Source organism: Balaenoptera borealis (genome assembly GCF_965194805.1).
Source record: "Balaenoptera borealis genome assembly, chromosome: 16".
Classification (NCBI taxonomy): Eukaryota; Metazoa; Chordata; class Mammalia; order Artiodactyla; family Balaenopteridae; genus Balaenoptera; species Balaenoptera borealis.
The window spans coordinates 73,130,842-73,158,514 of record NC_138872.1 but is presented as its reverse complement, the minus strand read 5'-3'; the positions used below and the strand labels follow the sequence as shown (position 1 = coordinate 73,158,514).

The window sequence follows — 27,673 nt, the reverse complement described above, 5'->3', positions numbered from 1 at the left end:
TCATGCCTGGCAGGCCGTCACATCAGTAAGTACCCACGTCCCTTAATCTGGTTTTCCAGTCCCAGCATTCCTCAGCAGTTTTCGTACCCCGGCAGCACTCCTGCCAAATCCTGGGAACAGCCAATTGGATCAGGAAGTGTGAGACCAACAGGCCAATCGCCCAGCCAGACGGGCGGGAGAGGGCGTGGCCAAATCCGGCCCCGCCGCTGCTCCGTGGCTGGTTCCCTTCCGGCTGGCGCCTCCGGCGGGACCAGAAGACATGGGCAGTACCTGGCGGAGCCCTGGGTGGGTGCGGCTCGCTCTCTGCCTCGCGGGCTTAGGACTCTCTCTCTACGCGCTGCACGTGAAGGCGGCGCGCGCCCGGGACCGGGATTACCGCGCGCTCTGCGACGTGGGCACCGCCATCAGCTGTTCGCGCGTCTTCTCCTCCAGGTGCGCGTGGGAGTGAAGCCTTGGGGGACCCGCTGCTCGTAGGAGCGGTGCATGGGGACCAGGTGTGCATGGCGACCAGGTTGCCAGATGAATCTGGGATTGGGATGCCCGGGGAGCGGACACACGGAGCCGTACTGCTCAAGGGGGCGTTGCCTGGCGAGACGGGTGTGTCCGAGATAGGAGTGTGGAGTAGAGGAGGCAGATAGTGCTGGGGACTGGGGTTATTCGAGGGAGTGCACGTGAATCCTGATGACAAGGAATAAGTGACCGGGCAGGACGGGGAGGTGGGGTCGAGTGTAGGGACCGATTATGGTCTTTTTTTTAAATTTATTTTGATTATGGTCTTAAGGATGGCTTTGCCTGGGGACAAGGTGGCCAGATCTGGCTATGCTTGAGGGTCTAGGTTAGTGGGATGACCTAAAACAGAATAGGGGAGAGGGTGGCCGGGGCGCTGGAGATTTAGGGGTCCAGGGCAGAGAGATTCTGCCCTGGTTTCCCAGTCTTTAGTAACTCTGTAAAGCAAGGTAAAGGGTTATACTCACCTTGCCATCTTAAGACTTATTGAAGGTCTAGGATGAAAAGAGGAGCCTATGGGGGAGCCATGGCCAGGTGTGACCTGGGGATGGGGGTGGATAGGGGCAGTGACATGGAATCCTGTCCTTGCCAAAGAAAGGCTGTTCCCGGAGGCCATTGACCCTTGGACTCATGTGGGGGTTGGGGGAAGGGCTAGAAGGGGAAGGACAGCCCAGATGGCTTCTTGGAAATAACCCTCCCAGGATAAGGCCCATGGCACTCAGTTGACACTCCTAACCTGGGCCCTCCCCTCCACCAGGTGGGGCCGGGGCTTCGGACTGGTGGAACACGTACTGGGCAAGGACAGCGTCCTCAATCAATCCAACAGCATATTCGGTTGCATCTTCTACACACTACAGTTGTTGTTAGGTGAGTGGCCCTACCCTCTCATGACAGGCCCCTTCCCGTCTTGGCCAGCCCAGCCCCATCCCTTGCAATCTTGATGACCCAGACATCTGATGGCCAACTGCTCATCACTGAGCACCCGGGAGGTGGGAACCTAAACGAGTCTTTACTGTCAGAGCCAGAAGGGCCCTTAGAGACTTCATAGGAGCCCAGTTTTCTGGACAAGACTCAGAAGTTCCTTTCTGGGGGAAAACCAAGGGTTGCTTATCTTTCATCTCATGTAGAGCTCAGCAGGAAAATTCACTATTTGGGTCCCAGGGATCATTGAACAGATAGGAGAACCAAGGCCTTGGCGGAGTCTGTCAGAGCCTCTCATTTTAGAGACTCTTCCCCAGTAGCCCCTGCCATCTGGGTGGCACTATGGAGTCATGGCGTGTTCTAGAGGTAGCCAGTCCCTGAAGCCCATGCCTGACCCTTTTCTGCCTTGCAGGTTGCCTACAGGGCCGCTGGGCATCTGTCCTGCTGGTGTTGAGTTCCCTGGTGTCTCTAGCTGGTTCTGTCTACCTGGCCTGGATCCTGTTCTTCGTGCTCTATGATTTCTGCATTGTTTGCATCACCACCTATGCCATCAATGTGGGCCTGATGGTGCTGAGCTTCCGGGAAGTCCAGGAACCCCAGGGCAAGGTCAAGGGGCACTGAGCCCTCACCCCAAGCCAGGCTGACCTCATCTCCTCTGCTTTGGCTTGTGATCTTTGCCCAAGGAGGCTACGTCTGGATCCTTAGAAGAGTCTGCAACCTGCCCCCTGCCATACTCCCACACAGGACAATGGACCAAACATGCCACACTGTTTCCCTCACCTTAGTGCCTCTGGCTCTGTCCCCAAAGACTGGTTTCCAAAGTTCCTGCTATTGCCCAAGGAGGGATGGTTCAGAGCAATAAAATTCCTTAAATAAATTAGCCAAGTCTGAGCCATCTGTCTGCCCGGGACCTTAGTGTTGGGGCTTTCCCAGTCTTTCCTCCTCTGGGATGGGAAGATATGAGTCAGAGGGAGAGTGGAGGGCCTGCTGGAAGGGTAGTTAGTCCCTTTTCCAGTATGTGGAGTCAGCAAGACCTGGGGTGCCATCAGCCCCCACCCCCAGGAAATGGGCTGGCAGCTTGTGCCTCCTACCCACAGAAGCCAGGCCTTGTCTTCTGGGACAGCCAAGCATGTGAGAGCTACCTTTCTGGTTCTGTGCAGCCACAGCTGCCTCTGAGTTGGGGTCAGGGTCCCTGAACAGTCTGGTCTGTTCTGAGTTAGAAGTCAGGAAGAGGAAAAGGATGCACCCTGAGTGTTCCTCCCTCCTAATTGAGTCTTCCAACACCTGTGAGGAAGGTGGGCACCATGTAACCCTGTTTCCCGGGAAGGTGGCAGAGAGGCATTGAGATTTGCTAGTCTCGTAGCCAGCAAGAAGCAGAGAGCCTGGCCCCTTGACACCTAGCCCTGTACACCCTGCCTCTGAATCAAAATAGGAGAAGATATATGAAACCCATTTGGATCCAAGCCTGGGAGGGAAGCTGAAATGAAGAGTGAGAACTGGGGAAGGCCTGCCCACCATGCCCTTCACCTGTTCCAATGGGACAGCTCCCACGCTCGGGAGCAAGTTTACTCCGTCAGGCTTCGGTCTAAGCACTTTTACACTCAACAGTTTGTGGAGTTTTTCAGACAAGGCACAAACGGGCTAACTGTCCAAGGTCACTCAAGTGTTAGGGGGAACTGGGATTTGAACCCAGGCAGTGTGGCCAAGGCTGAGGCCCAGGGAGAGGCGGTGAACAGCCCAGGGTCACACAGCCACAGCCCCAGAGCTGGAAGCTGCTGGCTCCCTTCCAGCCCAGGAAAAGCAATGACACCTGACTCCTAGGAAGTTGGGGGTGGAGCAGAGGTGGAGCTAGGGAGACCCAGGTGGCTTCTCGGAGAACCCAGAGCACAGGCGGCAGAGTGGCTTGGAGCAGCATGAAGGGGAGCTGGGGACCGAGGCTGCTCATCCTGGGAGCCGTGGTCTTCATAGAGGGTGAGTCACCCGTGTTTGGGGGGTAGGCGGTATGGTGGGGTTCGGGGGCTGTTCTCTACCCCAGCAGCCCCCTGCAGCTTGATGTGTGAGAGAGCGCCTGCCCGGGAGGCCACAGTCAGCCTGTGGCAACGTGACCGTGTCCGGCTGTGTGGTGGGGGAGGGGTATGTGGCCGCCTGTGTCCAAATGGGTATGATTTCCTTGGGCTGGATTATAGTCTGTGTCTGGAGGAACTGTCATTATGCCTGTGTGTGCGCCCTGTGGCCCCGTCTGCCTCTCTACTTCCAGAATGACCTTAGGCAAGTTCTGGGGCTCTGTGGCCTCAGTCTCCCCACCTTTACATACGTCCCGTCTCTCCTGGCGTAGATGTTCAATGGTGTGTTTGTGTGTGCCTGTGATGGGGAAGAGGCAGGGCAGGGGACCCTTTGGTAGAGTCTCTGATGGTTTCTGGAAAGGTGGCAGAGCCCAGGTCGTCAGAACAGGGGCGGGGTGAGTCTCAATCTCTTGACGCCCTCCCCAACTTGGACATGACGCAGGCCTCTAATTATTCCTCTTAGGCCTCTGCAGCGCAGGGCACAATTAAGCTAACGCTTTCCACATGCACAGGCCGCCTCTCTGACTCAGCGGTGGGGGCAGGAGTTGGGGGTTCTGCGGCCTGGAGGAGGCTTGGCCTGGTCCCAAGCTGAACCCCAGGCCCTGCCGCTCAGGCCCAGGAGTGCTGAGCACGGCTGAGGCAGGAGAATTAATGACTGAGTGTACACTCTGAATAGCTTCCAATAAAAGCTGTTTCTTGACCTCATATAAATATTTTCATTCTGGGAGGGGCCGGTGAGGTAGCCACAGAGTCATAGCAGCAACCCACACCAATCCCCCCAAACCTGTCCCCTCTACCAACGCTGGACCGGGCAGGTAAGGCTCCCTGCCCCAAGGCTCACCTGTGTCTCTCTCTTCCCAGGTCTTCAAGCGGCTCAGCGTGGTAAGCTCTGGGGCCATGGGGCTGGGCCTTACTTGGGTCTGGGTCGGGCCAGGGGTGAGGGCAGGACAGGGGCCTGCTGTCAGCCTGACCCCCGCCTCTCCACAGCATGCGGGCGGCGTGGCCCTGGTCCCTCCACGCCTCAGGAGGGCAGCACGGTGCCTGGCGAGTGGCCGTGGCAGGCCAGTGTGAGGAGGCAGGGGGCCCACATCTGCGGCGGGTCCCTGGTGGCGGACAGCTGGGTCCTCACTGCGGCCCACTGCTTCGAAAAGTGAGTCACGGCTGCGGTCAAACAGGGTTTCTGGCTTTGGGGGTGAATGATTTGTCCCCAAGCCCCGCAAGACTGAGCCCTGCCCCTAGAGTAACAAAGTACCATTTATTAAAAATATGCCATGTGCCAGGTACGTACTATCAAGTTAATCCTAACGACCCTTCATGGTAGAAACCTTACAAATGAGACAACTGAATTGGGAGAAGGATGGACCTTGCTTAAAGCCACAGGTTTTCTGTCCATCTTTCACCCACTTTGTGCTGTCTCCCACGGTGTCACCGTCCCCCTTTGCACTCAATGCCTGGGTCTTGTTCCCCCCACTTGCAGGGCGGCAGTCACGGAACTGCACTCCTGGTCAGTTGTCTTGGGTTCTCTGAAGGATGAGGGGCTGAGCCCAGGGGCTGAGGAGGTGGGGGTGACAGCTCTGCAGCTGCCTGGGGCCTTTAAGCACTACAGCCAGGGCTCGGACCTGGCCCTGCTACGGCTCGCCCACCCCATGGCCCACACACCCCTCTGCTTGCCTCAACCTGCCCATCGCTTCCCCTTTGGGACCCACTGCTGGGCCACTGGCTGGGATCAGGACAATGACGGTAAGTGCTGGCCCAGGCTGGAGCCCAGAGGGGCACTCTGCTTGCCCAAGGTCACACAGCCTCAGCTGCCAACTGTCCCCGTTCCCAGTCTCCCTTGCTCCTCCGAGCCCAGACTCCAGCCCCAAACCCCTCTCTTTCGCCAGTTCCCAGGGCCCTACGGAATATACGCCTGCGTCTAATCAGCCGCCCCACGTGTAACTGTCTCTACAACCGCCTGCATCAGCGGCTGCTGGCCAGCCCGGCCCGGCCTGGGATGCTGTGTGGAGGTCCCCAGCCCGGGGTGCAGGGGCCCTGTCAGGTCTGAGGGGGAGGACAAGGGAAGGGAACAGGAGGGGGCTGGGCACTCAATCCACAGGGACTGGTGGAAGGACCACACGTAGAGGGTGTCCACCCAGGGCTGGGGCTCAGGTATCTGTCCTTGACAACACTTCCCGGCTCCAGGGAGATTCCGGGGGCCCTGTGCTGTGCCGCGAACCTGACGGACACTGGGTTCAAGCTGGGATCATCAGTTTTGCAACAGGCTGTGCCCAGGAAGACACTCCTGTGCTGCTGACCGACGTGACTGCTCACAGCTCCTGGCTCCAGGCTCAAGCTCAGGGGTCAGCCTTCCTAGCCCAGGACCCTGAGACCCCAGAGATCAGTGATGAGGACAGCTGTGTAGGTATGAGCAGCGGGTGTCAGGAGCGGGACGTGTGGGGACCTCCCCCCAGGGCTGCATGACTTCTGGGCAGCAGGTGGAAGCCACAGTGGAACAAATTTCAGCTCAGAATAGAAAACTGATACAGGGTATCCACACGCTACCAGGGGCTAATGAGGGGGCTTATAGGGCCCCTTTCAGCCCCCAGGATGGGAACAGCTCCATTTACGGCTAAGAGGCATAGATGCTTTGGAACTTTATGAATTTGGGGTTAAGGTAAGAAGAGGAATTTCTGGGATCTGGCTGAAGGTTTTGGAGTAGGCTGCAAATTTCCAAGCAGGAACTCCATGAGATTGGAGAGGGCAGGGCTCCCACTCAGTGGGGCATTAATTCTGGCAGTAAGTGACTAACATGCAAACTGCATGCAAAATAATTCCTGAGACGGAAGCTCTATCTTGATGTTAAGAGAAGCACCAGTGAGCCAGGAGTTCTGGGGCCACTCCAAGCCCAGAGGGGTGCAGACAGGCGGGGTAGGGAATGATGAGCAGGCCACTCCCATGATCCTGGACCATCAGAGTTAAAAGCTTAGGCCCTGGGTTTTGAATCTCAAGTTGGCTATTTGCCTGTGGTTAGTGAGCTAGAAAGTCACTTAAGCCCTCTGGAACTTTGGTTACCTTCGGTAATTAGGGTAACCAAGATTCAACTTAAAAGGATATTGTGAGGATGGTTGATAGCACATGGGAAGCGCTTAGCACGGGGCCTGGCACGCAGTGAGCACTTAGCAGGAAGGCAGATGATGTAATCTGTCTGTCTCAGCCTGTGGATCCTTGAGGAGAGAAGGCCCCCAGGCAGAAGCTCCCTCCCCACGGCCCTGGGACGCCAGGCTGAAGCACCAAGGGAAGCTGGCCTGTGGCGGAGCCCTGGTGTCAGAGGAGGTGGTGCTGACTGCTGCCCACTGCTTCACTGGGTGAGTCCCGTCTCCCTTGCCTTTGTGCCCCCACCCTTGCTGGCAGCCCTGCCACCCAGTGCTGTCAATGCTGTCCCTGCACAGGCGCCAGACCCCAGAGGAATGGACTGTAGGCCTGGGGGCCGGACCAGAGGAGCGGGGCCTGAAGAAAGTCATCCTGCATGGGATGTATACCCACCCAGAGGGGGGCTATGACGTGGCCCTCCTGCTGCTGGCCCAGCCCGTAACACTGGGCTCCAGCCTGCGGCCCCTCTGCCTGCCCTACGCGGACCACCGCCTGCCTGATGGGGAACACGGCTGGGTCCTGGGGCTAGCCCACCAAGGAGCAGGTACGTAGGTAGGACAGGGCCACCAGCAGCTGTGCATCTAGCCTAGAGGCCGAGGCAGCAGCTGGGTCTTCTCCGTCGCCCTGCAGGCACCAGCTCCCTTCAGACAGTGCCTGTGACCCTCCTGGGGCCCAGGGCCTGTAGCCGCCTGTACGCAGCCCTTGGAAGCGACAGAACCCCCATTCTGCCGCAGATGGCGTGCACCAGTGCTGTGGGTGAGCCGCCCGGCTGTGAGGTGAGCCCCACTCCCCCTGTCCTCACCCCACGGACCCCTCGCCCTGCCACTCATGAACAGACCTTCTGCCAGGCTTGGCCTCAGACCTCTCACCGAAACTCAGCCTTTCTGCCAACTGGCTCCCAAACAGCCAGACCCCCAGCCCCAGCCTCAGCCCCTTCTGCCCCGTGACACTGCCTAGGGAGAAAAGGAAGTCACTGGTGTCCCCTGACCCCTGACAGGGCCTGTCGGGGACACCGCTGGTGCACGAAGTGAGGGGCACGTGGTTCCTGGCTGGGCTGCACAGCTTCGGAGATGCCTGCGAAGGCCCGGCGAGGCCTGCCGTCTTTACAGTGCTCCCCACGTATGAGAACTGGGTCAGCAGTTTGGAATGGCGGGTCTACTTCGCTGAGGAGCCAGGGCCTGAGGCCGAGCCTGAAAGCTGCCCAGCTAACAAGAGTACGTGGCCCTGGGGCCTCGTGCCAACACTGCCTCCGCAGACACCTTCTCTCTCGACCTGGGGCAGGGCAGGGCAGGGTCTGGCCTGACCCACCTCTAGCTGCCCTGGGTGGGGTGGAGCAGTGGACGGACCCATCTGGATTCAAATTCTGGCTCTTGTCACTGTTTGACTGGGAGAGCACGCCTCTCAACCTCTTCGGACCAAACTTTTCTCATCTGTCATGGGGGCTGAGGAGCGCCTCCTTCCTCTTCCTCTAAGGCAGGAAGGGAGGGAAGCTGTGAGGACGAGGCCAGCCCCACCCTCCTTCCTCTCCCTGACCGGCCAGCCAGCCGGTTGTTGACAGGTGGCTCTGGGACACTGCAGTCACAGTGAGGCAATTCCTGCGTCACTGCCCCTGCCCCTCTGCCATCCCCCATGACCCCGTCCCCCACTGGGGCAGGCCCGACAGCGCAATGGGCTCTGGGAAGGAGCCTGCCCCGACCGACAGCTGCCCCCGCTCCCCTCTGCAGGACAGGGAGACCTCCCCTGTGGGTGCCCCCTCCACGTCCAGCTCTGCGGTCCAACGCAGGCATCCCCAGCTTTCCCTATTCGTCATCCCCTCAGATACAACCAGTACCAGCCATGTACTTTGAAATTTTCTTTTTTGGGGGGAGCAATTTTCCTGTATTTTTAAACTTAAATAAATTGTTACAAAATAGACTTTAGAAAATAAATTACAAATTGTAGTAAAAGGCTCCCCCCTTCCACAGGCAACATTCCCACCCATGGCTCTCTCTGAATCTGCCTCTCCCTAGTGTTGGAATCTGGCTGGTGAGGGTGGCCCGGCCGCAGAGCCTGGCACTGGGTTTCTTGCAGGGCTGGTCACAGGGAAGAGCATGGTGACAAAGGCAGGGGAAAGGAGGTCCTTCAAGGACAGGACGGGAGGAACATTTCACCCCCTCCATGGGAAAGAAGCCAGATCTGGGTCCTCTTTGCAGGAGGAGAGGAGAAGAGAGCTGGGGATGCCCAAACTACTCCTGAGCAAAACAAGGAGATCAAGCCTTTCCCTACAACCTGCCCTCCCCCTACCCCGTATTCTGATCTTTGGAAACTTGAAGTTCAGAGGGAGAAGCTGAGGTCTGCAGGCCACTGGGGTGAAGGGTCCAGGAGTGGGGTCGTGGGGGTGGGTGGAAGGGGCAATGACAAGTCCCCTCTGCCCGCCGCTGGTGCCTTTGGGGTTCCTGGGGAGAGAGAGACGAGGCGACTGAGGGCACAAACCCCACACAGCTTGTACCCCTCCCCCTCCCTAGCCCTGCAGGCCATTCCCTACAGCCCCTGCCCCCAAGGCCTGTGTGAGAACTCCCAATTATTTCCCCAGACCTGGTTCACTAGCTCCTCACTCATTCCCTTGGGGTCACGAGAAATCTTTTATCCTGAAAGCCATCTTATCAGCACTCTCAGGGGAATCTCACCACCCACCCTTCCTGCCCTGACAATCTCTGGTCAAGGGGCCCACCATCTCAGGGACACCCACTTTGGGGGCCACTAAATGGAAGGGGCCCTGGGAGAAGGGCTACGGATCCCTAGGGGAGGTGGAGAGCAAGCCCGGGACTTGCTGAGGGAACAGGCTCTCCCATTCCTCCGCAGCCTCGTCCTCCAGCAAGGCTGGGCGGAGGTGTCTTTCCCTGGAGATTCCCCTTGATGTAGGATGGGAAATAGGGGCTGCTAACTGTTGTTGCTATAGCTGGGCCTGGCTTCAAAGAAACAATTATCTGTGACTCAGTCCTCCAATTAAAGGTGTGCCGGAGGGGAGGGGGGTGTGCAGGTGGAAAGGGTGGCTTGGTTGGATCCCAAAAAGGAAATGCGCAGCAGAGAAAGAAGAAGGTTGAATAAAGGGAAGGAGAAGAAACGTGGGCCAATACAGGTGGGAAAGGGCCAAGGGTCTAGTCTCCAAGAAAAGAGGAGGGGGAGCAGAGACAAGATTCGGGGAAACAGGGACAGGGAGCTGGGTGCCAACTAATGACCCTGTTCCCCGACCAGGTCAGCATGGAAGCCACAGTCTGGGGGCGCCTCCCATGCCCCCTCCCTTTTTCCCTGGCTCCTTGCCTACTCTAGGGAAGGGCAGAACCTAGACCATCTTGTTCTCTGGAAATCATTACTTAACTGGCTGGATCAGGGGAGTTTCCGGATGCAGCAGCCAGGTGGTACCCAGCTACCTCCCCTCCCAAAACAAAAAGACCGTTCCTCTCTGGCTCCGGCACAGCAGAGGAGCCCCGGCAGCTGCCTCTGCCCCTGACCACTCCCTACCACCCCCGACTACCCCAACCCACCAGGCTACCTATTCACCTTGGGGTAAGGTAGCCCCCAGGGGTTCAGATCTCAGCTACTCAAAAGGCAGCATCCGCAAACTAGCGTTCTCTACATCCCAGCCCTGGCCGCCTCCTGGAATCCACGTGATCCTCTCACTCCTTGCTCCCCTTGGGGCCAGTTTTTACCCTCCACTGTGTGCCCGCCTCCTCTGGGACCCTTCAGTCCTCTGCCCAAGCCCACTCATGCCCCCGTACCAGAGCTGGCCACTGCCCACTCCTCCTGGTGCTGCTGCTGGTGCTGCAGGAAGCTGATGCGGCGGCGGAAGTGGCGGGGACAGTGGGGGCAGGTGAAGGGCCCCTCCCGGGGTGCGTGGACCCGCCCGTGGCCCTCCAGCCGGGCAGCTGTCCGGAAGGCCTTGCCACAGACGCTGCAGCGGTGGCGCTTGGGGTCCGTGTGGGTCCTGCCGTGGTTCTTAAGGGACAGCAGGTTGGGTAGAAGTTTGGGGCAGAGGGAGCAGGGATACAGTCCAGTGGTGTGGGCCTTCTGGTGGTTCAGCAGGCTACCGGCATGGCGGTAGGAACGCCCACACTGGGCACAGTGGAAGGGCCGCTCCTCGTCCACAGCTGCTGCAGACCTGACGCCTTGGCCTCCATTAGCTCTCCCGGCATTCTCTCCTGGGGCCCTGGGGGGTTCTGATGGGGCCTTCCGGACTTGACCAGGGAGATCCAACTCATCCTCCACAGCCCCAGCTTTGGGACCTCTGGCCTCCATCTGGGGCGACACCTGACTGAGGCCCCTGGCATGAGTCTGCAGGTGGCTGGCGAGTTCATGGTGGGACCGAAAGGCCTTGCCACAGTCAGGGCAGGCAAAGGTCTGGGCAGCTATGTGGTTGTGGCTCTGGCTCTTGGTGGCCACAGGATTCAAGAACTCCTTGGAGCAGAGCAGGCAATAGTGACGGTCTGTCTTGTGGGTGTTGTGGTGTTTCAAGGGCCCTTCCGACTGGCAGGAGGTCTTGCCACAAGGGCTGCAGGAAAAGGAGTGGCTCTCCGGCTGAAGCTGAGGGCTGCTGTCTCCATTGTTCCAGCTATCCATGGGAATCAGACTAGGTCCATTGGGCTGGCTGTTGCCAAGGTGGCAAGGACTCCTGGGGACACTGTCCCCTGACTCGTCTTCCGGCTTGGTCGGTACGTGACCCCCAGGAACCCAATCTCCATCATGATTCACCGGTCCTCTGTCTCCTTGCCACCCATCTGCTTTCCCCGTGCCCCAGGACATTGGCTCTGTGCCTTCTAAACCTGCTGCCTTGAGGGGGCTCTGACTCTGCTCCGCTGGCCTCATGACTCCAGCCTCCAGCGGGGATACCGACTCAGTACCGCACCACCTGCCCTCTAGTCCCTGGTCATTGACCAGGTTCCCCTCACCGCCCTCGGTGCCATTTGGGCCTCCCTGACCCCCTCTGGCCTCCTCCTCATGCTCTCGCAGGTGCCGCTCCAGAGATCCCCGGCCAGGGAAGCCCCGGCCGCAGAGGGCGCAGCGCACAGCTGCCCGCCGGGACCGCCCAGCTCGGCGCCGCCGGCTCTCCGAGTGCAGCCTCTGGTGGTCCTTCAGGGCCATGCGGTTGGAGTAGGTCTTGGGGCAGGCGGGACAGCTATACTGGCCCGTCTCGTGGCTACGCCTGTGGTTCAGGAGGCTGCCGGCGTGGCGGTAGGTCCGCCCACACTGCCCACAGCGAAAGGGCCGATCTTCCCGGGGCAGCTTGCGGGAGCCCCCAGCTCCACCACGCTCCATGTGGACCCGCTGGTGGCTGGCCAGCTGCTTCCGCAGGCGGAAGGCCTTCCCACATTCGGCGCAGCGGAAACGCCGGGGATCCGCGTGGATGCGCCGGTGGTTCTTGAGGGACATGAGGTTTGAGAAGCCTTTGGAGCAGGCCTGGCAGCCAAAGTGGCCGGTCTGGTGGCTCTGCCGGTGATTGATGAGGCTGCCGGCGTGCTTGTAGGACCGGCCGCACACCTCGCAGCTGAAGGGCCGCTCGGAGCTGGCTTCAGTCTGGCAGCCCTTCTCCGCAGTCTCCAACCTCGGCTCCATTTCCTCCCCCTTCACAGTGGTCTCCTCCCAGGCCTCTTCCTTCACCCTCGCCACCTCCTCCAGGGGCTCCACTTTAAGTTCCTTCTGGAACTTCTCCCCTTCTGCCTGCCCGAGGCCCTCCTCCGCCATGTTTTGGGGCTCACCGCTGCCTCCTGCCTCTGGAACGGGCCCCACCTGGGGCTCAGAGCCTTTGCAGCGCGGGTGGTTTCGCAGATGATTGCGATAGGCAGCCAGGTTGGGGTAGCAGCGGCAGCAGACGGGGCAGATGAAGTCTCCGGTCTGGTGGATCTTGCGGTGGTTCACCAGGCTGCCCCCATGGCGATAGGTCTTGCCGCACTGGTTGCAGCGGAAGGGGCGGGGCTGGGTCTCCAGAGAACTTTCCCCACCCTGCATGCAAAGGCTGTCTGCAAGCGTGGCACCTACTCCCTCTCCAGACTTTGTGTCTCCACCCTCCCCAGAAAAAGAGGTCACCGTGCCCTCAAAGGTGCCATCTGCAACCATCCCCGTGGCATCACCTGACTCTCCCGGGTGATGAATGAGGCTGGGAACCTCGCCGTTGGTGTTCCCGGAACTCTGGATTTGATGGTGACGCTCCAGGCTGCCCAGGTCATCGTAGGTCTGACCGCAGCAGCCACAGATGTGCCCATACCCGGCGCCATCCAGCGCCTCCACCTCCCGCTGCAGCTGATTCAGCAGTTCTGCTTCCGAGAGCTGCAGTGGGGGGCTATGGGTGGAGGCTGCCCCTGCTGCTCCTTCCTCTTCCCCCTCCTCCTCTGAGCCCTCAGTCGTACCATAGGAGTCATGAGCCTGGCGCCGGTGACGCCTGTAGCCAGCCCGCCCAGGGAAGATCATGCCGCAGAGGCAGCAGAGGAAGGGCTGTGCGGAGGCTGCCTCCCCGGGTCCATGGCTCTGGAAGTGGCTGCGCAGGGCAGGCAAGGACTCAAACTCCTTCGGGCAGAGGGAGCACTGATAGATGCCCGGTGGGTGGCAGGGCCTGTGGCTCAGCAGGCCAGCGGAGTGGGGGAAAGAATGCCCACAGTCAGGACACGTGTGGGAGACCTCAGCCTGCCAGCCAGCAGCGGCTCTGGCAGAGTGGGAAGGGGAGCTGGGCTGGCCAGGGGCTGGTTTCTGGTCTTCCTCCACCCCAGGGAGGCCACCACAGAAGCGAGTCCCATTGCTCTCCTCATCGCCTGGGACGTCCAAGTTGTCAAGGAAACAGGCCTCCTTCCTTTCCAGTCCTTCCTCAGTGCCGCTGCTCTCTTTATCACCCTGGAAACAGGCCTCATCCCTCTCAAGCCCACATTTGTCCCTTTCAGCTGCAGCCTGCAAACAGCTCCCATCACTTTCCATGTTGCCTTCGGCTCCACTCAGACTTTGCCTTGAAGGGTCTTGGGGACGGCTCAGGCCCTCACCGTCTCCCACCAGCTCTGGGGCCCAGCTCCCGCCTGACGGGAGTTCGGCTTCTCCCCCACCGCCAGCACTGCCAGCCCGCCTCCGGTGCCGCCTGCTCCGCCGCCGACTGTGGCGGCGCATGTGGTTCTTCATGGCGGCCACGGTGTGGAAGCGCTTGGCGCAGGCCCCGCAACTGAAGTCTCCCGTCTGGTGGGTCTGCCGGTGGTTGATGAGGCTGCCTGAGTGGCGATAGCTCTTTCCACAGTCTCGGCAGGCAAACGCCCGAGGAGGTGACACCCTGGTCTCGGTCCTGCCGTTCTCCCCTTCCCCATGGCTCCGGCCGTGACGTTCAAGACTCTCAGGGTCTTCAAAGAGCATGCCACCCAGGCTACATATCTGTGGCGCGGTCCTATCTGCTGCTGGCGGGACATCGGTGGCCCCCTCTTCACGTCTGCACCCAGGTCCCTGATCTGAATGGGGGGCTGCCTCTGCTCCCACTGGGTCAGCTGGGAGCTCCAACTTGCGGCGGCCGAGGGGACCCTCGGCCCCTGGGCCTGTGCTGCGGCGAGCAGCCTTGCAGTGTACCCGCACGTGGTTGCGCAGGGCCATGAGGTTGGGGTACTTGCGGGGACAGAGTGAGCACTGGTACTCTCCTGTCCGATGGCTATGGCGGTGGTTCACCAGGCTCCCCCGGTGCCGGTAAGCCCGACCACACTCATTGCACTTATAGGGGCGGTGGTCCAGGGTGGCGGCAGGGACCTCCTTCTCTTTGTGGGTGGTCTCAGCCAGCGGCAGGGGAGCTGGCAGTACTGATGGCTGCCCATCCTCTCCGGCTCCTTGCCGGGGTCTGTGATGTGCCCGCACGTGGTTTTTGAGGGCAGCTGCGTTGAACAGCTGCTTGGAACAGATGGAGCAGGGGTAGACACCTGTCTGGTGGCTCTTGCGATGGTTGATGAGGCTCCCAGCATGGCGGTAGGTACGGCCACAGTCCCCACAGTGGAATGGCCGGTACTCCTCCAGGCTGCTATCTTCCAGCTCCCCAGAGGTGCTCAGCTCCCCAGAGCCATTCAGCATCTGTGTACCAGGGAGCTGTTCCCGGCTGCTCTCGTCTGCGTGCCCATTGGTGGTGGGCATCCCTTTCTCTTCCCACAGCTGCTCCTGACTTTCACCCTCATGGGATTGCTGATGTTCCAGCAGCTCTCGGGGGAGCCGGAAGGCGCGGGGGCAGTGGGGACACTGGTAAGGCCGATACTGGGCATGGAGTCGGGAGTGATTCTTCAGAGCCATGAGGTTAGAGAACTCCTTGAAGCAGATGGCACAAGGGTAGACGCCCAGGGTGTGGCTCTGGCGGTGGTTGGTGAGGCTCCCGGCATGCTTGTAGGTCTTGCCACATTGACTGCATTTGTACCGCCGCTCATCCTCAGCAGGAGGGGACTGGGCGGGCTCCTCGCCAGCTGTGAAATTCACTACTGATTCAGCCAAATACTGTTCCAAATTGCTAAGGAGACTGCTGGCCGGGGTGGGGAGCGGTGGGTCTCCGGCAGAGTTGGTGGTGGGCCCCCAGCGCTCTGTGCCCTCCTCAGGATCTGGCTGGCTTTCCCAGCCTTCTCTTTGTCTGGTGGGTGGATCTTCCCAAGTGCCCAGAGCTGCCCTAGAGTCTGGCCCAGATTCACAGCCAGATGTCTCTTCAGTATGTTTCTTCTGGTTTTCCCAGCCTTCCCCAGGGCCAAGCCTCTGGCCCCAGGAGTCAGTGGACACTGTCTCCCCCTGGAGGCATGGAGTGGCTTCCTTGGGGCGCGGAGGCCTGCGCCGCCGGCGGCCTTCAGGAGCATGAGTCCTCATGTGGCTCTTGAGGGCCATGGGATTGGTGAAGTCCTTGCCACAGGTGGTACAGGGGAAAAGGCCAGTCTCGTGGGTCCGGCGGTGGTTGACCAGGCTCCCTGGGTGACGATAGCCCCGCCCACACTGCTGACAGCGGTAGGGCCGAGGGATGCTGTCAGCCTCCTCACTGTCCTGGTTGGAAGATGGATGGAGCAGTTCTCGGTGCCGTGACAGTTCTGGGAGGCTAGGAAAGTGGCGCTGACAGTCAGAGCAGCTGAGTGAGGTGGGCGTGTCCTCCATGGGGCAGTGTGGCAGAAACCTGAAGGTTCAGGAAGAGCAGGCAGGTGGCAGCAGCATCTTCCTCTGGTGGAGGGTCCAAGGCCTAGGAACAGGGGGCAGTGGTCAGAAGGAAGGCCTGAATTAACTTTGCCTCTTAGTTCCATGAGCAACAAGTTCACCAGAGGGCACACATGGGTTCCCCAAGCAGCAATGCCCAGAGACCTGCTCTCTACTGGATCTATTCTGGAAGCACCATCATTTAATACTTCCCTGCATACAAGCTCCCCAAACATGGGAGCTCCTCTAGGCCTGACTCATCTCTGGAGGTATAGATAAGGAAACTGATGTCTAAAGGAATGCAACCTACCTCTGATCACAAACCTATTATTCTGTCTTCAGACCAAATCCCAAAAGCCTTACTGTCCCTAACCATCTGCTCTCTATAAATCTGAAACAACCTATCTTCTGCGACATCTTAAAAGGAAACCTGTACCTCTCCTAGAACCTTCTATAAGGTAAGTCCAATCCTCCCTCCTTCACCCCTCAGCTGAACAGAGTAGCCTAGAGGCATGGAAGAAGCAGCCTCTTTCTTCAGTTGACAGCCTAGGACCTGAGAGGTGAGGTTAGAGGCCCCCTTCAGAGAAAGGGCTGGCTTGTTCCCCCACCTGCCCTATTCCTTTCAGGGTCACAAAGTCACCTTTCTGAAAGACTCTCTTGGGTTCCCCGGATTCCAAACGATCTTCCATCTTGGAAATCTCGTCTCCTTTCTGGTTCTTCACCCTCTACTTTTTTCTTTCCTACGCCTCTCCATCCCTTCTCATTTTTTCTTCTACCTTCTCTCATAATACTGATGACAACAGCAACACGTGCTACCTAAGCATTACCGTGTGTCAGGCACTGTGCTAAGTAAAGAATATTCGGTATGTCACTTAGTCCTCACAACACACTGCAGTGCCTCTGTTATCCCAGTTTACACACGAGCCAGCCCGTTTGACTCGGACAATCTTCTTTCCAAAGCCCTTGCTCTCTCCATGGCAGGCCCCCATGCCTCCTACATCACCTTGGCCTTCTCTGACTCTGACTCTTCACTCCCTTGGGACCCCAATACAACTCCTATCTCCGACTCTAAACCCCCTTACTGAACCTGCTCCCAGAATTCTCACTTCACAAAGCCCCTTCGCTCAAGAGTCGCCTCTCCTAATCAACCACCAATAAGGTCCTCTTGCCTCGCTCATCTCCTCGACCGGTTTTCTCTTAGGACCCCTACCTCACACCGGTGGCCCCTTCTCGTTCCCGCCGCGGGTGCGTCCGTTGGGGACCGCGAACGGGAGTGCGCCTGCGCACTGGGACCCTCACCCTAACTGCAGCCGCGCGCCCCAAGGGGTGGTTGTGGAGGGGCTCTCGAGCTCCCACACACGCACACTCTGCCAGGGCTCCTGGGCGGTGGGAGGTGAGGGAAAGAGGGAAAAGAGAGGGGGAGAAGGAAGGACGCAGAGGAAAGAGGGCGCAGCTGGCACGAGCCAGCAGTCTACCCGAGCTCCGCGGACACTTCCTATTGTTACTAGGAAACAGGAAGTGTCCTAGCCGCAAAAGCTTCCCCGCGAAACTTCCGCCTTAAAAATGCTTCTGTCCCGCCTCCAAGCAGTGGTTCTACACAGACACATTTCCGGTGCTAGATGAGAAGCAGCTAACGCGCGACTCTGACCCCGCCCACGTAGGTCAAAGAGCTGTGTCGTTCTGCACTAACCTTAGCCACACTTCCGGGAAGAGCCGCTAAAATCCTTCCGGTGCATATTGGCTGAGCGCAGAAGAGGATAAAAAGGGTTCTGCAGCCCTGGCCTCAGTATTTTGGCGACACTTTTCCTGGGGCTTCTTGTAAAACTTCTAAAGACAGATGAAGGGAGCGTCATTTACTCCTTGCTATTAAGGGAAATGTTGTGGAATATAAGCGGATTTAGGTACTACAAATCTTGGGCATGGCCTTTCTGTCCTCCCACCTTCTAGTTCACGGTGATCTATCCCCAGGCTAGCAATAGCCGGTGCATCCCGTAAACCTATTCCGGTGTCCTCTGTCATTAGCACCCACAGAGACCCCCTGCAAGGTGTTTCTCCGCCACCTTCGCCTGGGGGTGCTCGGATAAACTTCGCCTTCTTCCCTAGCGGGAAAAGCTCCCTTCCACTTCCGCTCGCCGGCCCCGCCTCCCGTCCCTCCCCCCCCCCCCCACAAGCTGGGTCCTAGCGCCTGCCGCTCCCTGGCTGTGTCCCGGGCTCCGTCGGTGAGAGGAGCTGCCGTTGACGCCACGGAGCCAGCCCCAGTCTGTTCAGGTAGGAAATGCCGGCGGGAAGCCGCAGGGACTCCCGGGCAGTCCCACTGCGGACGCAATCCGAACGGGCCTCAGTTTCCCTGTGGGTGCAGAGGGCAGATAGGGTTGGCCTGGCGCGGGAGGGGCGGGAGGAGTGCGGCCCCGGGAGGGCGCGGGCGGGCGGGCTCTGGGCCCAGTGGGTCCTAGAACCCGCCGGCTGTCCCGGCGGACCGGCTGCAGCAGACGCCTGGGCTCGGGCGGCACGGCTGCCCGCCTTGCGCCGTGCGCGCACGAGGGTCCTAGAGCCCGCCATGTTGCAGGCTTTTGTCCCAGGCGTGCGGCCCGTCAAGCACGGTCCCCGGCGCCGGCGTTCCCCCTCCCCAGTCGAGGTCCTGGCCGCCCCTCCCGCGGTCCTAGAGAACGCCATCTTGCCGGCCTTTGTCCAAAGTATGGCCTTCGGTCCATTCATTTGTTCATTCTGTCATCCTTCGTTCACTCCTTCTTGCCACGTTCTCCGGTGCCACGTTTTCCCAGGGCTTTTCCTGAGAAGAGGCAGCCCAGGGCCCTGCCCTGCGGGTCTGTCTGTCTGCCGGGGGTTCCGACACGTAGACAGTTGCAGGGAGCGAGAATGCGCAAGGTTTCCGCAGCTCTCGGCTCTAACGACCTTAAAACTCCCACATGCCTCAGAGACCTCATTTTACTGATGAGAAAACTGAGGCCCAGAGAGCCATGGCGCTCTTACTTCTATAGTCTATTAAGTATTCCTGAGGGCACTGGGGAAGCAGGTATTTGAAGGATGCAAAAGAGTTTTCCCACGGGAGGAGGCAGAGGGAACTGCATATGGAGATGTATTTGGTGGTGAAGTTTGAGAATTGTGGCTGGAGCTAAGGTCGCTGTCGGGAGGGGCACACTGCCCCTGGAGGTGAGGCTGGAAAAGTGGGTTGGGATTAGGTTGTGGACTGACCAGATTGGACGCCTAGGAGATGATTAGTTCTTATCTCTGCATGGTTCACAGTTCCCCATCTGCCGTCTCACCGGATCTCTCATGGCCTGTGAGGCCTATTGGTAACTACTTGTTTAGAGGTGGGGAGACTGAGGTGCAGAGAGGATAAAAAGTGGCTCTTCACCTCATCACTGCCCGCAGGGTTCTAAACTCTGGGAATTAAATCTCTGCATCCCTGGCATTTAGAGCCTGTTCATGCAGCAGGACGTCCCCCGCCCCCTAAATTCAATAGTAAACAAAGACAAAGACAAGCCTCCCTCACCAGAGCAATGAATCCACTGTGGGATACTAGGGGCGATATATGGACCCTGTGAACTTGGAAAAGCAGAGAAATTCAGTTACTAAATAGTTGTTGACCGACATTCTTCTGAACTCCTACTATGGAGGAGGCAGAGGCTATAGACCTGGGTTCAAATACCGCCTCGGAGGTTGATTTGTTCAGTTTGTTTTGGGCACCAAGCATGGTTCTATGCGTAGAGGATACAGAATAATAAAGGTTCCTGGCTCTTTGCCAGCCTAGACTCTCAAGCTGGAGACAGAGAATTAACAACTGAACCATAAAATGTATAAGTGCTAGCAAAGCAATAAGCAGGGGACAGAGGGCAGAAGTTTGGGAGGCAGACCACCTGGCTTTGAGTATTGGCTGTGACTGTGACTAGTTTCTTCACTTCTGTGTGCCTCAGTATCCTTGTCTGAAAAATGGGGGGAAAATAATACTATTTAACTTAGTCTGTTTGGGCTACCATAACAACAACAGCAGAAAACCATAACAGACTGGGGGGCACAACAGAAATTTATTTCTCACCGTTCTGGAGGTTGAGGTGTCCAAGATCAAGGTGCTGGCCAATTCAGTTCCTGGTGAAGGCTCCTTTCTTGGATCGTATGTGGCCACCTTCTGTCTAAGTTCCCACATGGCCTTCCCCTTGCTTCCATGCATGCGCACATTCATCCATAACAAACTCCTAGGCCGTCGTGAGGCTTAGCTTGAGTCGTACACATAAAATGCTTAGAATGATACCTGGCCCATGGTAAATTTGCAAGGAATGTTATCCAGATGAGCAACATGAAGGAAATTAAACAGGAGGGGGATAGAGAGTGATTAGCAGGGGTGCAGATAGCATTAAGAAAGGTGGTCAGGAAAGGCCTCTTTAAGGAGGTGACAGGGAGCTGAGACCCAAATGGAATCAAAGAGATAGCTACACAAAGACCCTCGGAAATAATGTTTCTAGCAGAGGAAACTACTAGTGCCAAGTCCCTGAGATGGGAAGGAATTTAAGTCTTTGAGGAGATAAAGGGGGAGCCTGTGTGGGTAGAGCCTAGTGAGCCCAGGGGAGAGGAGTGGGAGATGGGATAGGCAGGAGTTAGATAGTTCAGGGCCTTGCTTGCCATGGAAAAGATATTGGTCTTTGTCCTGGGAGCAGTGGAAAGTCTCATGATTTGGCTAATAAACCTTAAGTAAATGAAGACTGGTAGAGAAAGAGCCCAGCCCAGGGACCTGAAGACTCGTGTTTGAGTCTGGGCTCCTTGACTAGCTATGTGTCCTTATGTGTAAGTTTTTTCCCTTACAGGGGCCTTAATCTCCACATCTGAAAAAGAGGTGTATTAAAAATGCCTCTCTCCTAGAAGCTTCTGAAAACCTAAGGTTCTTAAATGAGTGTTAGTTGGAATGACCCAGAAAGCATGTTTAGAATAGATTTCTGAGTCCTACCCCATGCTCCCTGCATGATTATTTTCCTGCAGCGAGTTCACAGAATCACTCTAGGGAGTGGTGGGTGGAAGAGTCCTCCGTGAACAGGGAAGTGAAGAGCTGATGATGGGTTTTTTGTTTGTTTTTTTTTTACTTATTTTTTTGGTTGCACTGGGTCTTCGTTGTGGCGTGCAGGCTTCTCTAGTTGTGATACGCGGGCTTAGTTGCCCCGTGGCATGTGGTATCTTACTTCCTCGACTAGGAATCAAACCCACGTCCCCTGCTTTGGAAGGCGGATTCTTAACCACTGGACCACCAGGGAATTCCCAATGCAGGGGTTTTAGACAGGGGCCTAGCCTACCTGACCCTTCGTTCTTTATAGAGCTTGTGCCTGGCACACCCCTACTATTTCCCCTGGGAAGTGCCTTAGGAGGAGGGATTTACCCCTCCACCTACCTGGTTTCTGGCTCACAGATGGGAAGACTGAGGCCCAGAGCTTGGAACCCACGGGTCCAGCCCTCTGAGAGGGAAACAGAAACGTAAAGGGTGCTGGCTCTGGTCTCCAGGGACTTCTACAGGAATGAGAGGAGACCAAGGTATAACCTGAGCTCAGGGTTCTGGTCGTCGTGGGGCTGGCCCAGGTAGCAGATAAGTCTGGGAGGGCCCAACTACTCAAGGTGAATTAAACACCTGGATTCAAGTTTCAGCTGCATGAGTTACTAGGTATGTGACCATGGGTTAATCACTAACCTTCTCAGAACCTCAGTTTATTCATCTGTAAAATGAGGACAATAATGCCTATCTCAGGAAGCTATGAGAGAATTAAATAAGGTTGCACACTCAGCAAGGTGTCTGGCTCTGAGAAGATTCAGTAATTGAGGGGAGTAATTATTCTTATCTCATTCAGCCCTCGCCCAACCCTGTGAGGTAAGTAGTGTTATTACCTCCCTTTTTTCAGATGAGAAAACTGAGGTCCTACGGCATGAAGTAAATTGCACAAGGTCACAGCTAGGAAGTGAGGAAGGTAAGATTCGAAGCCACGCAGTTTGGCTTCGGAGACTGCACTTAACGACAATGCTAAATTGTTTCTCTGGGCCTCAGTTCCCTTATCTGTGAAAGGGGGTAATAACAGAACTTTTTTCATGGTGCTGACATGAAGTGCAAGTAAGTTAATACATGTAAAAAGGTTAGGATGTTGCCTGTTGTTTAGCAGGTGCTCGGTAAATGTGAGCTATCATTTTGTTTTTTAAAATATTTATTTATTTATTTATTTATTTATTTATTTGGTTGCATCAGGTCTTAGTTGTGGCAGGCAGGCTCCTTAGTTGTAGCTCCCGGGCTCCTTAGTTGTGGCATGCGAACTCTAAGTTGCGGCGTGCATGTGGGATCTAGTTCCTTGACCAGGGATGGAACCCGGGCCCCCTGCGTTGGGAGCACGGAGCCTTATCCACTGAGCCACCAGGGAAGTCGCAGGCTGTCATTTTTATTAAGGAGAAACTTGATCAGACTGTCCAGAGATGATCTGGAAAGGAGGTAGTGAGGGCCTCATCCAAGGATAGGCAGATTCCCTAGAAACCGTAGGCAGAATTCAAGCCCTGGGGAAGGCTGGGCCTCAAGCCCTTTAACTCACCTTCCAGCCCTAGGATTTAGTTCGAAAAGTGAAAAAACCAAGCTGAGGGTGGAACAGAGCTGTGTGGGATGTAGGCCAGAAACCAAAGGGGAGATGCAGGAAGACCTTCCTTTGGGAAGTAAGGCTCAAAGGAAGGATTGGTAGGATTTATAACAGCCAGGAAGGACCTGGGAACTTGCATGGTGTGATGGAAGCCATGAAAAATTCTTGAGCAGGGGACAGAGCATCACATGGTACCTTAGGGAGAAGACTCCGGCTGCCTGTGCACACTAGATTGTGTGTGTAGGGGTGGGAGACTGAGGCAGGGCCACCAGGCAGAAGGGTGCTGATTCTAAAGATGCAGCCCTTGCCAATCACCCGGGGACTCCTGCATCCTCCCTGGGTCATAACTTAGAAGACATCAACCCCTGAGGTATACAGATGATGAAACAGGCCTAGAAAGGAGTGCTAGAATCCAAACCTCCTACCTCCCAGCCCATCTTTTGGACACACCTGGCTCCCCTCCCCTCTCTATAACATTGTCCTTCCCCCCACCCTGGCTGCCCCAGCAGCTGCTGCACCTTAAGTGGATCTGCTGTAATCCTCTTCCCTTCATCCTCCAGGGAGGATGAGCTGGTGTTAAGACTAATGCAGCTGTTAATCCTATTTCCTCCCAGCCATGATCTGCAGGAGCAGCTGGGTGGAGGCTGTCTGGGCTCTGAACGGAGAAGGAAGGGGCCCTAGCTAGAGTGGGTGTCCCAGGAGGCCAGGCCAGAGCAGATACATTGAGTATGAGACAGAGACTTCTAACTTCTGCTAGCAATGGCTCAAGCTGCTTTGAGAGTAATTGAGCTTCCCATTACCAGAGTTATGGGAGCAAGAACCAAAGACCCATTCCAGAGCAGAGGGTGGACCAGGATTCCTATCCGGGGTGGAGTACCTTACAGCTGTGCCAGGCCAGAATTCTGTGTGAACAGTTGCTGCCTCTGCAAGCTAACCAACCAGAGGGGAAAGACAAAATACATACGCTGGGGACCTATCCCTTCCAGACAGATGGTGCCAATCACCACATTTAGCCCACTGGCTCTGCCTTCTTCTGGCCCTACCTCTGTCTTTCCTGAGCACTTGGAGACCTTCAGGCCAGACCCACATCTAGGTAGCCTCCGTGTCTGCAGCCTTGCACATGTCTTGGATTCTGAGCTATAGAAGGAAGATGGTGAGATGGACAGAGCCTGGGCCTTCTGGGAATGCCACAGGGTTTGGAGAAGCCCAGAGGCTGGGGAGGGAAGTGCAGGTGGGCATTTCGATGATCCCGGCCTCCTCTCTTAGTTCCTCTGAGGTCACCTGGTCCAGCTCCTTTCATCAGTGAACAGACCAGAGAGGAAACTTGAGCGCAGAGAGACAGGAATGTTTGCGAGGAAGGATGTGCATCCCGGGTGGGAAATGCAGATAAGACAGAGTTCCTCTGAGGCCTCAGAGGGCTTTGGTGAGGAGACAGGCCTTGGAGAATTGGAAAGGGGTGTGGCTTCTAACTTTGCCTCTCTTGCAGAGAAGCCCCGCCCATCCAGGCCATGGAGGTAGAGTCTTCGGAGGAGAGGTCCCCAGCCCCAGGCTACAAGCGCTCTGGCCGCCGCTATAAGTGCCTGTCCTGTACCAAGACGTTTCCAAATGCACCCCGGGCAGCACGTCATGCTGCCACACATGGGCCTGCAGACTGTACAGAGGAGGTGGCCGAGGCAAAGCTGAAGCCAGAGACAGACCCCAAAGCGGAGGATGCCAGCGGGGACAAGGTGTCAGGTGCAGCGGCGAAGCCTCGGCCGTATGCGTGCCCGCTGTGCCCCAAGGCCTACAAAACGGCACCAGAGCTACGCAGTCACGGGCGCAGCCACACGGGCGAGAAGCCCTTCCCTTGCCCTGAGTGCGGTCGCCGCTTCATGCAGCCCGTGTGCCTGCGTGTGCACCTGGCCTCGCACGCCGGCGAGTTGCCTTTCCGCTGCGCGCACTGCCCCAAGGCCTATGGCGCGCTCTCCAAGCTCAAGATACACCAGCGCGGTCACACCGGCGAGAGGCCCTACGCCTGCGCCGACTGTGGCAAGAGCTTCGCTGACCCCTCGGTGTTCCGCAAGCACCGGCGCACGCACGCAGGCCTGCGGCCCTACAGCTGCGAGCGCTGCGGCAAGGCCTACGCGGAACTCAAGGACCTCCGCAACCACGAGCGGTGAGGGCGCTGGGCTGGGTGGGGGGCGGCTGAAGGGGTTGGGAAGAGCGCACCAATAGCGTGAAGGCGTTGAGTCCCAAAGATCGGAAGGAACCAATGGGAAAGTGAGTGAGGCAGAGCTATGGGGGCGGAGGGTGGAACTGGGGTCTGATAGGCCTGGGTTCCTGGACTAGGAAAGGGGCGGGGCTTGAAGTTGGGCTGCTGCCCAGGAGGTGCGAGTGGGGGCCGGGTCTGTTGAGTGCAGAGATGGATCTAGAACACCTAGACACCCAGCCTGAAGGTTTCTTACTCTGAGGTACAGACCTGTGGCCCTTAGGAGATTGGGCCAAGGCCCCAGCGATGTTAGGGGGCCCTAACGTACAGTGCAGACAGGCGGCCGGGGTCGGGCGATGGGCTGCCACCTTCACTCCGGCCCTCTGCACTCCCACAGGTCCCACACCGGCGAGCGCCCCTTCCTCTGCTCAGAGTGCGGGAAGAGCTTCTCCCGCTCGTCCTCGCTCACGTGCCACCAGCGCATCCATGCAGCGCAAAAGCCCTACCGCTGCCCAGCCTGTGGCAAGGGCTTCACGCAGCTCAGCTCCTACCAGAGCCATGAGCGCACGCACTCTGGCGAGAAGCCCTTCCTTTGCCCCCGCTGCGGCCGCATGTTTTCCGACCCCTCGAGCTTCCGGCGCCACCAGCGGGCGCACGAGGGTGTGAAGCCCTACCGCTGCGAGAAGTGCGGCAAGGACTTCCGGCAGCCGGCCGACCTGGCCATGCATCGGCGGGTGCACACGGGCGACCGGCCGTTCAAGTGCCTGCAGTGTGACAAGACGTTCGTGGCGTCCTGGGACCTCAAGCGGCACGCGCTGGTGCACTCCGGCCAGCGGCCCTTCCGCTGCGAGGAGTGCGGGCGAGCCTTTGCCGAGCGAGCCAGTCTCACTAAGCACAGCCGGGTGCACTCGGGTGAGCGCCCCTTCCACTGCAACGCCTGCGGAAAGTCCTTCGTGGTCTCGTCAAGCCTGAGGAAGCACGAGCGGACCCATCGCAGTAGCGAGGCCGCAGGGCCTCCCCCGCAGCAGGAGCTGGTAGTGGGGCTGGCGCTGCCGGTCAGTGTGGCAGGCGAGGGCTCAGCGGCCCCGGCAGCAGGGGCGGGGCTCGGGGACCCTGCAGCAGGGCTGCTGGGACTGCCCCCGGAATCGGGTGGTGTGATGGCCACCCAGTGGCAAGTGGTGGGCATGACCGTTGAGCACGTGGAGTGCCAAGATGCTGGGGTTGGGGAGGCTCCTGGTCCCTTGGGGGGGGCAGGCGAAGTGGGGGGTGAGGAGGTGGACGAGAAACCACCACAGTTTGTATGCCGGGAGTGCAAGGAGACGTTCTCCACGCTGACGTTGCTGCGACGGCACGAGCGCGCACACCCAGAGCTCCGGCCCTTCCCCTGCACCCAGTGCGGCAAGAGCTTCTCAGACCGGGCTGGGCTGCGCAAGCACAGTCGCACCCACAGCTCTGTGCGCCCCTACACCTGCCCCCACTGCCCCAAGGCCTTCTTGAGTGCCAGCGACCTGCGCAAGCACGAACGCACCCACCCTGTGCCCATCGGGACCCCCACGCCCCTCGAGCCCCTCGTGGCTTTGCTAGGAATGCCTGAAGAGGGCCCAGCCTGAGGCCCAGGCCCCCTCCGCCACACTCCCGGGAGCTCCGCCCCTACAGGGTGCTTCCTGAACCTCCCTTTGCCTCAGCTCACTCTTAGACTCCAGATCCATTCCTCCGCCCCAGGCAGCTAGCTCACCTTCCTGACAAAGAGCTGGGCACAGTGGAGGCTGGCAGCAGCCTGCAAGAGACATGGCTCCCTCTGAGCACCACTCATTAAAGCGTTCACTTTGACACTGGGTTGTCTTCTGTGTTCTGGTCGGGGGTAAGTAATGGGAGTTTGGGCATTAGATAAGGCTCCGTGGAGATCCCTGGATTGACAGATTAGAAACTAGAAGGGTCTTTGGGTGCACTGTTTTCTCTAAATATGTTTCAGAATGTCTTGTGACAAAGGGTTCCGTGGTCAAGTAAGTACAGGAAATTCCTGTACCCTTCTTGGGGATTCTTGGTGATCAAAGTATATTAAAGTCATCGATAAGTCCTGCAATGAACAAATCTATTTCGCTTTGTTTAGCCCACACTTACTTGACCTGTTACTGAGTAGCTCTACTTCTGTCTTTTTGCAGATAATAAACTGAGGCCCAAAGTTAGTATATTTCCCATAAATTGCAATAACAAATTAGAAAATATACTTGGGGTCCCATTCACAATAACAACAAAACCCATAAACTACAAAGGAGTAAACCTCACAAAAAACATGCAAACCCTGTATGAAGAAAATGGTATCTCTGTCCTGAAGGATATAAGACCTAACTAAATGGAGGTATACCATGTACCTGAGTGGAAAGATATTGTTAAAAGATGTTGCTTCTCCAGTTTAATCCTTAAGTTCATTGCCATCCAAAAGAATTTTTTAACAAAACTTGAAAATCCTAAATTCCTGTGCAATATATATATTTAAAAACAGTGGAGGGGACTTCCCTGGTGGTCCAATGGTTAAGACTCCATGCTCCCAATGCAGGGGGCCCGGGTTCGATCCTTAGTCAGGGAACTAGATCCCATATGCCGCAGCTAAGAGCCCACATGCCACAACGAAGATCCTGCATGCCGCAGCTAAGACCCAGCACAGCCAAATACATAAATAAATAAATATTTTTAAAAAAACAACAGTGAAGCTGTCAGGACTTCCCTGGCGGTCCAGTGGTTAAGACTCCGTGCTTCCACTGCAGGGGGCAAGGGTTCCATCCTTGGGCAGGGAACTAAGATCCTGCATGCTGTGCTGGCCAAAAAAAAACAAAAACAAAAAAACAGTGGAAGTGATGTATTTGACACGCTAGATAATCAAACACCAAAGCACTGGAATAAAAACAGGAAATTACTGACACAAGAATAAATTAGTTAATAGAGTGGGGGAGAGGGTTCAAAAGCAGCCCTGACTATTTCTGGGAATGTAGTTTATGATAAATATGATTATTCAAATCGGGAAAAATGTAGGCTGTTAAATAACTTGACAGTTATAGCCATACTCTGGAAGGCTACATAACTTTTAAAGTAATTTTTCAAAGACCAAAAATGGAAAAACA

At 57.2% G+C, this 27,673-nt stretch overlaps 4 protein-coding genes across 14 annotated transcripts; 3 read left to right on the top strand and 1 right to left on the bottom strand.

Moving 5' to 3' along the window:
• The first annotated feature begins 183 nt into the window (after positions 1-183).
• On the top strand, positions 184-2,308 carry VKORC1 (vitamin K epoxide reductase complex subunit 1). Of its 2 annotated transcripts, XM_082360861.1 has the most exons (3): positions 186-432; positions 1,265-1,374; positions 1,841-2,308. In XM_082360861.1, the coding sequence occupies exons 1-3, from the start codon at positions 260-262 to the stop codon at positions 2,047-2,049; spliced, it is 492 nt and encodes a 163-aa protein (XP_082216987.1). In that variant the 5' UTR covers positions 186-259; the 3' UTR covers positions 2,050-2,308. The 2 variants fall into 2 exon arrangements, with proteins under 2 accessions (XP_082216988.1, XP_082216987.1); XM_082360862.1 differs by lacking the exon at positions 1,265-1,374 and having other exon boundaries at positions 184-432.
• A 120-nt stretch (positions 2,309-2,428) lies between these two features.
• Positions 2,429-8,534, top strand: PRSS53 (serine protease 53). 3 transcript variants are annotated; one of them, XM_082360837.1, is made up of 11 exons: positions 2,429-3,399; positions 4,353-4,373; positions 4,479-4,641; positions 4,969-5,231; positions 5,375-5,529; positions 5,673-5,892; positions 6,685-6,835; positions 6,920-7,164; positions 7,251-7,396; positions 7,618-7,834; positions 8,098-8,534. In XM_082360837.1, exons 1-11 carry the CDS (start codon positions 3,342-3,344, stop codon positions 8,205-8,207), a joined length of 1,749 nt encoding a protein of 582 aa, XP_082216963.1. In that variant the 5' UTR covers positions 2,429-3,341; the 3' UTR covers positions 8,208-8,534. The 3 variants fall into 3 exon arrangements, with proteins under 3 accessions (XP_082216963.1, XP_082216961.1, XP_082216962.1); XM_082360835.1 differs by having other exon boundaries at positions 7,618-8,534; XM_082360836.1 differs by having other exon boundaries at positions 6,920-7,168; positions 7,258-7,396; positions 7,618-8,534.
• A 219-nt stretch (positions 8,535-8,753) lies between these two features.
• Positions 8,754-18,858, bottom strand: ZNF646 (zinc finger protein 646). 6 transcript variants are annotated; one of them, XM_082360813.1, is made up of 3 exons: positions 18,747-18,858; positions 10,379-15,804; positions 8,754-9,055 (listed from the first exon to the last, which is right to left on the bottom strand). In XM_082360813.1, the coding sequence occupies exons 2-3, from the start codon at positions 15,720-15,722 to the stop codon at positions 8,934-8,936; spliced, it is 5,466 nt and encodes a 1,821-aa protein (XP_082216939.1). In that variant the 5' UTR covers positions 15,723-15,804; positions 18,747-18,858; the 3' UTR covers positions 8,754-8,933. The 6 variants fall into 6 exon arrangements, with proteins under 6 accessions (XP_082216939.1, XP_082216936.1, XP_082216940.1 ...); XM_082360810.1 differs by lacking the exon at positions 18,747-18,858 and adding an exon at positions 17,449-17,877; XM_082360814.1 differs by lacking the exon at positions 18,747-18,858 and adding an exon at positions 17,699-17,877.
• Positions 17,909-26,384, top strand: ZNF668 (zinc finger protein 668). Of its 3 annotated transcripts, XM_082360827.1 has the most exons (4): positions 17,929-18,026; positions 21,653-21,718; positions 23,853-24,521; positions 24,952-26,384. In XM_082360827.1, exons 3-4 carry the CDS (start codon positions 23,875-23,877, stop codon positions 26,162-26,164), a joined length of 1,860 nt encoding a protein of 619 aa, XP_082216953.1. In that variant the 5' UTR covers positions 17,929-18,026; positions 21,653-21,718; positions 23,853-23,874; the 3' UTR covers positions 26,165-26,384. The 3 variants fall into 3 exon arrangements, with proteins under 3 accessions (XP_082216952.1, XP_082216953.1, XP_082216954.1); XM_082360826.1 differs by lacking the exon at positions 21,653-21,718 and having other exon boundaries at positions 17,909-18,026; XM_082360828.1 differs by lacking the exons at positions 17,929-18,026; positions 21,653-21,718 and adding an exon at positions 18,793-18,926.
• Positions 26,385-27,673: the final 1,289 nt, after the last annotated feature.